A 12,805-nucleotide genomic window follows, 5' to 3' on the forward strand; every position below is an offset into this window, starting at 1 on the left:
GCAGGGAGTCCTTAAGCTGTTGCCTCGATGTTTGGCTGCAGCCCACACCGTTCTGGGTGTTCACCCCTTTCCTCGCCTTGATGTTCTCATCGTGCCGGCAGGATTCTCCAGTCTGGGCATGGCCAGGTAATGACACCCAGGTCTTTGGTAGAATGGTGGAAGGTAGGGCTGTGCAATTAATTGAAATGTAATCGTGATTATGATTTCGGCTCCCAATGATCACAAAAACAGAATAATCGAGAAAAACAATTATTTAGCTCATTACGTTTGGCAAGTAAACTGAAAAAATAAAGTTTAAATAGGAAAAGTATTAAGGCAAATTTCACAGTTCTATGTGTTTTTTTAACAGTTGATTTATTTAACTTTTTCCACTGTTTTTTTAGTTCAATAATTGCAACATATTTCCAGAAGTCAACGAGTAATCATGTTAAATTATCGTGATTTCAATTTAAAAAAAATTATAATTTTAATAATTTTGATCGAAATAATCATGATTATATTTTTTTCCATAATCGAGCAGCCCTAGTGGAAGGTGTGAATTGGGCAAAATGCTGGAAAGAGCAAAGGGTAAGGAAGTAAGGAAGACAGAGAAAACTAGTTGAACTGGCTCATACGTTTAAAATTAGTGTGAAGTAGATAACTTTAAAGGTCCAGTGTGTAACGTGTTTAGTTGTTCATTATCAAAATCTGTGTTGCCCGTTCACAAACTTGTCCTTTTTCGTGAATATTTACCACCACCATCAATTCCAAGTATTCCTATTGGCTTGACATTTTACATTTGCGTTTGCATGAACTGGGGTAGACGCTCCATATTCATGCGCCATCTTGAAATACGTTAGCCAGTAAGGGACATACAGGACATACTGCTCCGCCTTTTGTGTTTTCGCTGTCACATGATAAACTCATAGGTGCTGCTTATGATGCTAATGGGTATCGTCACTTCCCGGCCCCGGCAAGTTTGAAGAAGGAAACATGGAGGACCACACGTATTCAAAATCCAAATTTCAGGAACCGGAGTCTTCTTCGCCCAGAAAAAGAAAAAGGATATTGAAAAGAGCAAGAGACCGGCTTTTTGAAGCGTGAAGGCTACCATAGCTGTAATACGTACTTTGCAAGAGTTGCGATCTATGATCTCAACGCTAGATGGGAGAAATTCCTACACATTGGACCTTTTAAGAGGTATTTTGTGTATTAGGTGTTCAAGGAATTAATGCTAAAGAAGTTTGGCATGAAGTTTTTAAACCTTCACTAACTGATTTTTTTGACCACTTGGGGTCTAGCAGAAACAACATTTGAGCACATTACTGACCAATTATAATCTTTCAAGTTAATATGGTAAACACTTGCCTTTTTACACATCCTTAAGATACAGAGCAACGTTATCATTCATTTTCTGATGAACTTACTGTAAGTCCAATATTCATTTTCCTGTTGGCTCAGTTTTGGTCTCCACCATCTCCAGAGGGAAATATCTCGCTCCTAACTGCTAAATGCTCCGATATGTTCACCCGCTAGTAGCTAAATTAGTCAGTTTGCTGATTGGTGCTTGGGAGTTTGTGTACAGTGGGCTCTTTGAGCTTTGTTCACTGAGACAGCTGTTTGCTGCGTCTGGATATGATGCTGATGAGAGCTGTGAGAGTGAACCAAAACAGTAAAGTCGCACTCTGTAAAACCAAAATAATGAGTTGAAAGATGATAAAACGCTCAATTAAGGTCTATGGAGGTGTTACTGCAAGCAACCCTTGTATTCTAGTGTCATTTTTAAGGCCCATTTTTGGACAATAATTTACAAGTTGTAAAGAAACAGAACATCAAAGATTTGCCACAACAACGTCAGCACTTTGTTGTTTTTCAACTTCAGCCTGCTGCTTCTGGTTTGATTTTTCAAGTAAAATGTTTCTGGGTTGCATGATTAATGACATACTTCACATTTCCAGACCCTCTCACTCTGTCTCAATCTTCTTCATGGAGATCTTCCACATTGGAATTCTTTGTTGAAATAAAGAGTCCAACTCCCTCCAAACTCTGTTTAGTCACTTGTCATCCCTCCTTTTTCCCCATCATAACCACTTTCAACACTGGCTTCAATGATGTTTAAGCTGCTAGCACGTCTGGGGTGCTAATAAAAGGATGTGTTTCAGTTGTGAGTTTGAGCCTAAATGCTGCCACTAGCAGGAAAAGTAACATTAAAATACTGAAGCAGTGCTACATTGAAGCCAGACAAAATGTAAACATAAAAGTTGGCAGACAAAGGATTGTTTTAGCCTTTTCACTAGGCCTCTACTTAAACACCTTTTCCATCCACTATCCCTGGCTTCTTTCATTGTCCCATCATTAATCCACTACTTTCCATGACTTTTTCTATTCTGTCCCTTCCTTCATGCCTTTTCCAAAACGCTGCTCCCCCCTTTCCTCATCCCATTTCCAAAACTCGCCACCTCTTTTTTCCTTTATCCCAATTTCCATCCCAAACATCTTTCTTCTTCTACGATTTCCCACAACTTAACCTGCTCACACTTTTTTACATTTTTGATGTTGACACTCTCAGTCAAGTTTACACTATATTTTCTCCATCCCTTCCTCCAAACATAACATGGTTCTTCCTTCTTCATTAATTTATTTTTTCTTACCTTTAGAGACGCCCTAACCCCAAACCCCAAACCCCAACCCTCTGGATGAGAGAGGTGGCTAACCTCTTCTTTGGGCGCAGCTTCATTGACTCAGCGAGCCAGTCAATAGTCTGCTGTGTTATATCATTTTTTTTTACTAGAAGAGATTTCAGGTGGTCTGCAGGCTCTCTGCTCCACACTAGACCTATGTGTATTTATGTATGTATGTTTATGTGCAGCTTTAGTGGAGGTCTGGGGGCAGATGGGTGGGCGCAAAGCCACAGGATGACAGATTCATTGTCCTTTGCACTATCGATAATTCTGCTCTATGTATTTCTTTTTTCCCTCTTTAGCTCGTGTCGGCTCCACCCGTTTTCTATATTTATCCCCTTTTTATTACTTTACTCCCCCCGTTTTCTGTAATCATTCTATCCTGAAAATCGGTAGTGTCCTGCTTCTGTCACTTCTTCTTCACCCTACACTGTCTCTTTTTTCTCTTTTCATCTCCTGACTTTCTATCGCTCTCTTTGCCCTCATAATATCCCTAAATCTTCAAGCCCCCTGTGTTTGCAGTTCTTCTCTGTCCTCTCCACTTCTCTGTACGTTCAGTCACTCTCCAGTCCGTCCTCTAGCATTCTACAATAGTAATAGTTTCCCTTGAAATCAAGTTTTATATTCTCTCTGCAATATGGTACTTTCAGCTGCCATATGGTATGCCTGTAGATATGACTGCCAGCCAGCCAGTAGCCATATGAATTAAGTTAAAATTGGAAAATGAAGCAAAATAAAGACCATCAATGTCTGGCCTTTTTTTTAAATTGTGTTGATAAAGTACACTGATTAGGGTGGTCAGTGAACATCCCAGTGTCTGCAGTCTGCAACCACAGTCTCTCTTTCTCTCCATCTGCCTTTTTCCTCTCCCTTGTCGGCCTCTCTGGAGAAAAGTGCCCCAGACAGGATATGAGCTCATACCTGAATATGTATTCAGTGTGAATTTCTGACGTTGTAGCCAAGAGTGGTCTCAATCAGAGATATTTGAAGGACAGAGGGTGACAGAACGGACACTCTCTGCACCTAGTTCTCAACTTTGCATACTTATTTTGACTACTTCACCCAACAGAGTGCTCTTTGATCTAAGGAAAATCTTTCCCCTCATCTTGTGAAAATCTGTCTCTCTGCTGTATTTATATTGAACGGACATCAAGTGCTTACACAGAGGCTGTTCTGCTGTGGCTGTTGCCTGACGGATGTTTTCTTTTCCTTATGAGGATAGCTCCTAGGCACTTATCCCTCTTGGCCTAGCTGCTTAGACCCCAGTTAGCTGCAGATGACAGAGAAGAGATTAAGGGCCTTCATTAAGCTTCAGACAGCACCTGCACTGACTCCCTATAAAACTCTGCATGGGTCTCAACCCAATGTCAACTCACTGCATCCTCCCCTCAGTGCGGGTGGTTCGGTCCTGCATGCCTCCCCACTTAACCACAGGGTTGTGCCATAGGGAAGCAGGGAGGTCAACCAAAATGGAAGCGTAGATTGAGATGGAGATGAGAGAGAGAGATGAAGAGGGTAAAGGCAAGGTTCACGACAGGCCGGCGGACCCCCAGGATGTGGGAGAGGATGTGTGGATTATTCCCAGCAACAAAAGCCATTAGCCCCTGGAAGGACTTCAGAGACTGGCGCTATTTAATCTAGAGATTGGGAGGTATGTGGGCCCCAGTGCTTGGGACCAAGCCAAGCCCAATTTATGTGCAGTGCCCCAGTGGAAACAGCAGGAGTGGAGGGGCTATAGGACAGGGAGCTGTGGCAAGAAGGCACAGAGCTGTTGTAGTCTGATACAAAGAAGGGAGGGCAAAATTTAAAAATGGGGGAGGATTCACAGTGGCATGAAGTTTTTATTCTGAGATACGGAGAGGGAGGGCAGGAAACCGAAGATTAAGGAGTCAAGTAAGGGCAGGTCTGCATTCAAGGGCTGTGTCGCGTACAATGCACCCACACAGCTTTCTGATTCACTAACACACACACACATACACACACACACACACACACACACACACACACACACGCGCAAATGCAGCTTCCAGAAGATGAAGCCATGTCAGCTGTACATAGGATTTCACATAACAATGAGAGCATAAGTCTCTTATATTTTAACATACTTATTGTGTGCTACTTTGGCTCCAAGAGTTCTTTAGCAGTCCAAGTTATCATCAGATGCATATTAGCCTGCAACATGTACAGTATATGCCAGACAATATCTTCTCTTTCTTTTTGTCGGTACACTTTCATGTTGTCCTTCTGTTTTTTTTTCTGTTCCTATGACAAGAAAGGCTAAGAGAGTGGAATGTAGAAGCACTGCTGTGTGTCCTCTGCCCACGGTATTAGTAAAACATTTAAGACATTAAGGAGCGGATAAGGGAGTGAAAGAAAAATACAGTATGGTTAAACATTGATGGAGTATGGATGAGGGATGAAGAGGTGTCTGAGATAAGCAGAAACAAAACAGCATGAAAGAGTTGCCGCCAGTGAGCACAGTTGGGGAATCCCTTAAAGTTACTTCTGTTTCCAGTCCGTATAAAAAAGCTCATTGTCCTGAGTGATTGAAGGACATGGGAATGTTGTAAACCAAAGCTCTTTAATATAATGAATCTGCTCCGAGCTGTCGTGGTCAGACCTCCCACTGTTTCCGGACATTAGTAATTAGTGTGTTTGTGTTTTTATATGTACAGTTGAACATTTGTGTTTTTATTTGTATGTGCCTTAGCTCATACGCTTTTTCCCCCCTTTTTTTTATTTAGATGTGTAATCTCCTCATCACATCTCAACCACGTCATTTGGTTCAGACTGGGAGTGACCGGAAGGGCACAGCATTTCCTCTTCGCTCTTTGAAGCTGAGGGCTGTGTCCCCCAAAGCGCTGGCTGGACTTGTAAGAATAATCAGAGATCACTTTGTTTGCAGCGTGCCCAAATGAAGACGATGTCTGACGTCCCTGAGAGAGCGGTGGTTTCCCTGCATTTTGTTGAGAAATGACACAAGGGTTGAAACAGGCCTTTTAGTAGTGCGGGTGATCTGGGTTTTGTTTTTCTTCACTGTAGACAGACAGATTCCTGTGCTTGTGTTTGTATGAATGCTTGCATTGTTCAAATGTTCAAATAAGGGTGTAAGGATGTGTATTTAGAGGGATGGCATGATGTTAGAGGAATGCTAAACAGATCATTTGTCATTGCCTGTTGTCTGTTGTTTTTCTCTGGTGGGGAAATGAACAAAATTCAGTTCAGTTAACATATTTTAGAGGGGTTATCCTTATGTTTTAGCTGTATTAGAGCCAGATTAATGCGTAATCTTAGTTGTCGCTGTTGGGATTTTTTGTGACAAGGGAAAGAAGGGCCGCCCCACACCCCTTGATGGCGGGCTCTGATAAACCCACTCTCATACGTACTTGAAAATATCTCTCTCGACACGTCTCATTGCACTTTTATTACCAGCTTCCTTCATTATCGCTGTTGTTTTCAATTAGAATAACACAAACACATTGCACAAACAGACTTCTTTCAAACACGTTTATTGCCAAAATAGTTTTCTCCAACTATACGCATAAGTTTCCCTTGCATTACATTTCTCATTCTCCTGTTTTGTTTTATTCCTTTTACGCAACTCTCCCCTTGGGGGTGGCTGCCCAAAGAAATGGGGAGAAAAAGGATCAAGTAGTTAAACTGCTTGTTCCTTTTGCAGCACAGCCAAACTAGGCAGCCATATAACTGTCACAGGCACTAGGTAAAAGTTATGACTGGTGTATACCTCTTGACCTCTCTAAGTGGCATTGGAGGATTTTCAGCCTGACTTCAGTTGACTGCATTGTTTGTTTATGGGCTAGCAGGAAGTTACATTGGCCATTGGTCCCTGTTGGGAGGAAGTAGGGAACTGGAGTGCCGGGGGGAGTTAGTACCCTGCAGGATAATCCCCCGTTGCCCTAGAGCTCTTTAGTGTAGTGTTTTTCATCTTTAATAGGACCAGCCCAGTGTTTTTTCATGTTTTAACCCAATAACTAGAAATCACATATTCTTCACATTACTGCCGACCATTTCCCAAAGCATACCACAAGTTGTTTGAGATATTGGGTTTTTATTAATGTCCGTATGGTAGAAATTGTTGTGACATTACATTATTCCCACATAATAATTCAGCTACTAGAGAGTATTTATTTCAAACTTGCTTCCAAACAGCAACCTTTTAATGCAAGAAACCAATCAAATTCACATTATACTGTAGTCTTCACAACCTACATGTATGCTAATTGTTAGTCTTATCAGCTTGTTTTTCCAAAAACAAAGCAAATGAATTTGATGGCAGCCGACTCAACTTTTAACCACCGCACTAATAACTTGATTTTCAATGAGACACTAACCTTAATGGATTATAATTTCTGCAAGCTATGTTTCATGGCATACCCAAATGACTGGACACTGATGGTTCCTTGGAATTGAGGAAATACATCTAAAAACTTGCATACTTTACAAAGTGGTCAGTAATAATGGGATGAATCATGCAAAACCACCAGCATTTAAAAGATAAAGCTGATTAAGGAAAGATCATTCACTTTGATGAAAGGTATGGTTGGTTGCTATCATCTTAAATGGTAAGTAAATGAAATATAACAGCAGACCACCAAATGCAAATTAAAAAGATTAGATGTTAATCTTAACCTGCCCCAGTTTCTAACATTAGTCTCACTCTTTCGCCTCATTGGCCATGATTTCCCATCACTTTGCACCCTTACTGAATTGCACCTCCTGCCTCCTTATTGACCTATTTCGTCCTCTTTTTCTCTGTTCCTCCTTACTCCATTTCTTTCCCAGTCCTCCCACTGCTTGTCCTCCCCTCTTCCATCTGATCTCTCAGTGGATTTCTTGCCTTTCTGCTCTCCTCTCCAGTTTGATCTGTGAAGTAACCCTAGAAGTGTGCGACACAGACCTGCTCTTTCAGGAGGCAGTTCAGGGTGGGGTGGGCGTGATGTGGGGGGTCGAACTTTTTGGCACGGGAGACAGCTGTTAATCAAATAGTCAAGGATGAGGTGTTTCTTTCTTCCTACCTTGAGTGGATCTCCCTCTCTTCTGTAGCCACACAAAAGATCCTGGCGAGTTGAAAAGGCATGTCTGCATGCCTGCACCTGGACAGAAGGAGAGGGAGTGTCCGGTGCACACTTTTAAAGTGATTGCAAGTAGTTAAGATTTTTAGGTGAGCTTTATTTCTTTTTCTATACAGTTCCCCTTGTTCCTCTGCTCACCTCCTGCTGAACACACACGGGACAGCTTCAAACCCCACAAGCTTTGGCCTTCTCTATACATCTCTTCTTGCTTCCTCGCCTCTTTTTCTTGGTCAGACCTTCCTCTGTGCTCTTAACGAAGATAGCAGGGTCCAGTTTAGTGAGTGTTTTGTTATTACAGGAACATTCCTTTCTAGTTATCTCGGGCCTCTCAACTTCCCTTCTCTATCTGCAGTATAGGTTTACCTGCTCTCCTACAGTACCTTCTCACAACTGAAGGAGCCATCTTTAAAGGGATATTTCACCGTTGGAAAGATGAATATATCTTTAAATTGGGTCACTTATGTAGTAGAAATGTGAACAATTTTTTGAAATTGGTGGGTTCTGGGCTCATGTGGATGAAAGACACCAAATCCCAGAATGCACTTGCTTTGCTGCTTTAGAGTATACTCCCAAGCCACTAGGGCGAAGCTCACGTAGTGTGTCGAGTATTCCATCTGTAATAAAGTTTCCTGCATATTCTCTGATCTGTACCAATGTATCCCGGTGGTACACGTGTGCGGTTTGAATGCACATAATTGCAAAGCTGCTGAGAGACTTACTGTTTAGGGAGGATTCAAGATGGCTGACGCTCGTTTTGCTTCGGCAATCTTCGGAGAAAGACAACAGTCCAACCCCCTATGGGCGGGTTGAAAACATGCGGAAGTAGCTCCTACTACTGGCTGTAGTCCATTGCCTCTGGTCAAAAAAATCTTCCGATGACGCAAAAATCGTCATTTTCCGTCATCGGAAGATTTTTTTTCCAGACTCACAATAAAGAGATCTCTCGTCTCAGGAGGAGATGAGGGAGGGAAGCACGGTCATTCGAAAATACTACCGGGTTTCTACTGATACAAAGCTTAATGCTAAATCAGTGAAGTATCCCTTTAACTCTTCCACAGCTTGACAGGACAGAGTTATACTGTACTTTTTGATGTGAACATTCAAGTCTTTCTCCTCAGGAATAATCAGAATTTTTTTTATTTATGCTAGTTTTTGAATTTCGTATTTGTCGCATGTGCTGTTTTTTTTCCCAGGTGCCATACGTATATGCTTCCATTGTCATCAGTTGTTGGTGAGTGTTGCTTTGAACTGCCCTCAGATGTGAACCTGCTGGCAACAGCTGGCATATAGTACTACATTTAACAGTAACATAGACGCACTGTTCCATAACTCTGGATTACAGGCTGTGGCAAGACAGGCTTGTCACTGCACACCCATTCTACTAACTAATGGATGAGTCCATAGGACCCATTCCCTGGAGTGATGGATGGGTCTATTGTATGGCGTAGGGGACGCTGCTGCTCCTGCTTTTGGTGTGCAACCTGGGGAGTGTGTGATAGTGGAACCTAGAGGCTGGGGGTAATTTCATTTGTCTGTGCAAAGCCAGGCGGCTTAATGTCTGTGGGACCTCTGCGCTGAACCGGCCAAAATGAGATATTTGAAACAAAGTGCTGTGAAATGCTCGGTGGTAATGCTTCCGATGTCTGGGTTTGCTTTTAGCCTTGGGGAGAGAACTGTGCTCCATGCTAGTCTACCAGTTGCTGTTGCAATAGGCTGTTTTTAGCCACATGGCTCTATGGATGGCAGTGTCTGTCTGTCATTCTGTATGTTGGGTGGTCAATCCACCAATACTGACATTAATGGACATTCAATTACTTTTTTGATCCCCTAAAAGTTTCTATAGTGCCACCAGCAGATCAAAGTTTTTTATTTATCCTATTAAATATTTCAAAATCTGCTACATTGGCACAACTAGACACTTAATCCTAATGATGTTGGTGATCCCCCTTTTCTTTAGTGCCACCATGAGGTTTAAATCATAAGTCATTTTCATGGACTTTGTTATCATAAGAAAAAAAAGAATATTGCCATCTTATCTTTGAAGCATTCAACTTTACAGTCACAGTGTCTGGGCTGCATTCCTCCTCGTGTTAATACCTTCCCAGTTGATTGTTCTTGTACCATGTATAGAATTTGTTTTTTCCCAGTAATTATCTATTGTGGTATGGTTTAAGTGTGTTGTTGCAATAGTACTTACATCAAACACCTTCAACCCACGCTATATTCATCAGCTGCAGGTTTTTGTCTGACAGGCAGGCAGCCCAGCCAGGTGGCAGCCTGAAACCTCTGTATTGGAGACAGCTCTGCTCACTGGCTAATTCAACTTCGATCTCACCTTCATCCATCTTTCCATTCTGTCAAACACTTCTTATATAGCCTCGCAGTACTGAGCGGTCTCACTTTCCATCTCCTCACTGTCTCATTCGCTCACGTTACATAAGAGAGAAAATAATTAGTCTATTTATTACCCTACAGGCAAGAAAACGACTCAAATTATAATCCTGTGAAATAGATTGGTCCTGTCTTTTTCATTGAGGCGATAGTGGAAGCCAGAAGAGGGTTCTGAGTGCTGTGTGATGAGTGATGGAGTTTGCATGCAAATAGCTGCACTGATACAGGAATGTGGGTTATGTCACATAAATGTCATGTCGACACCTCCCTTAGGCTGATCGTCAGGGGCTTATTGTAGCCAGATGAACTCATACTGCACTGCATTAGCACTCGTTGAAACATTGTGGATGCCTTTGTATTATTGTATTAAGACAGTTTAGGACTGTGAAACATTTGATATAGGACTTTCATTGTGATATTTTGTGTCTTTGGGTCAGTACAAATGTAGATTTCTTCTTCTTCCTCTTGGAGGAGTCAGTGTTTACCGTGGTGCCATTAACGTAGATTTCTCGTTATTTGGTCTCCAATATGTCGGCAATATGCCCAAATTCAACCACAGAAAGAGAGATCATTGTTATAGAAAAATAAGTCTCCATAGTGTTTTAAATCTGTGCTCCATCATTCTGCACACACACACACACACACACACACACACACACACACACACACACACACACACACACACACACACACAAGAACATTCCTCTGGGGTGACATCAGTTTTTGGACTCTGTACTAAACACGGAACAAACTGCACTGTGGATTGTTTTACTGTTAAGAGATCAGATGGATCAGACATCTGCTATCACTTCCCAGCTGATACGGATTCAAAGTAGATTTGCTGAAAGTGTGTGTGTGTGTGTGTGTGTGTTGGGTGGATATGCATGTCTGTGCCTGTGATGCTCTGCTGTGTTGTATATCAGTGCTCTGTTATGACTGCACCTTATACAGTTATTGAATCTTCATAAATTATGTCTCTGTGTGTCTACATAGTTATTCTTGACCTCATCAGGCTATGACCCACATGGATTATGTCCATGTGATACAAACTTGACCAGCTTAGAGCCAGCTACCTATGTATGCATGAATGGACTTTTAAGATTAAGCACTTGACAACAACAAGAAACTACAGTCTAACCTCGAAACCTGTCACTTTCGTTTCTTGTGTGTCGACATTACAAAGACTAATTTTCTCCAGACTCGAGCAGCAGAGTCGCCTGCTTGTTGCTGATGACCTCTGATATCGTTTCTACTATTTATTTTCAGGCTCTGATGCGATGCAGTGTATGTGGGTGGGGCGGCTCTCCGGGGGCCCCAGCCTGGCCCTCATTCATGTGATCAGGCCCTACATGGAGTGGCATTTGGCCTGGCCCTTGGGGCCCCGTCTGGGAGCAAAGAGCTGATCTGCAGCCAGCCTGGAATGCCAGACATTTGAAGTCAGACTTGTTAAAAAAACGAAAGCTGTTAGGAGTTTGGTCAAATAGGCTCCTGTGTCTAAAATAGCCCACAGACTCTGTCAGAGAGGGAGGCAAACAAGACAAAGCTCCTTCCCGTAAGCTGACATTAGGAAAGGCCAGCTCTACAACCTTTGCTTGAATAGAAAAGAATAGACAAAGTTGTAGTTTGTGTGCTTGTTATGTTTTGTATGGCTTTTGTCCATCTCGTTAACTGTCTGTTACTGTGTCTTAAAAGTGTGCCCATAACTGCATACCATACAGAAACATGCAAACAATGTGTACACTTGGGGAAAGAGCAAAACTCACCATACAGGGTTAGAGACTCTCCACAAATATCTATCAATTCATTTTTTAATTCACTTTCTTTCCTTTTTGTCTCTGTTCTCATATTTTTCTAAATCTTTCTCTCTATGTTGTTGAATTTTATCTCCTTCTTTACTTTGTTTCTCACTCTCTCATTTACACATACAGTGCACGCTCAGCTCTCATCATCTTTTTCCTCGTCCCTCTGTCTCGTGGGGCTGTTTTACCAGTGTCCCAGCTATGGGCTTACAGTAGCTAGGCTATGGATGTCAATAACAGGACTATGATAGGGCCCCTGCTGCATTATGCATGGAAGTGTCCCGCTGGGGGAAAAATGGCCTACAGCCATGAACGATAGATGGAGGGATGAATAATGGATGGAAAGATGGAGAAGTGAAACACTATTACAATCTGTGTCCCACCAAATTGAAGACTTGCCCTGGCTCACACCTCTGAAGCTCAGAACCAAGTCACCCTGGGTGACTTAGAGTCACGAGGTTGTCGTGTGAGAAAGAACAGGAGGCTTTTAATCAGTATTTCATGTTGTGTGTTAAGGCCCAATTGGGTCCCATCATCAGAAAGGGTTACCTAAAGTCTTTTGTCTGTTATTCTCTATGCAGACAGCCTCTCATTGTGATCAGTTTTATCTATCGCATTTAGGGTGTTCACCTGCTAATCGTATTGGTGCCTTTTTTTCTTTCTTCTTTCTTAAGATGTAACACATAAGGCCAATCAAGAACAATAAGTATAATTAACGGTCAAGACTAAAATTTATGTTTAGCATCCAATTAAATCTCAGATTGTTATTTCATTTTTTAATGCATTGTTCAGAAGAACATAACTAAGTAGAGAAGAGGAAATTAGTAAATCTGAATCACACCCAAAGGCCAATTTGTTACAC

The 12,805-nt window shown here is 41.9% G+C and overlaps 1 protein-coding gene across 1 annotated transcript in view; it reads left to right on the forward strand.

Annotated features, from left to right (window-relative positions):
- Nucleotides 1-12,805, forward strand: part of LOC120560905 (aminopeptidase O (putative)) — a 74,319-nt gene that overhangs the window by 5,435 nt on the left and 56,079 nt on the right. Inside the window, 1 exon segment of the mRNA XM_039803796.1 lies at nt 5-126. Coding sequence (XP_039659730.1) covers nt 5-126 — 122 coding nt within the window.

Source organism: Perca fluviatilis, chromosome 6 (genome assembly GCF_010015445.1).
Source record: "Perca fluviatilis chromosome 6, GENO_Pfluv_1.0, whole genome shotgun sequence".
In the NCBI taxonomy this organism is placed as follows: Eukaryota; Metazoa; Chordata; class Actinopteri; order Perciformes; family Percidae; genus Perca; species Perca fluviatilis.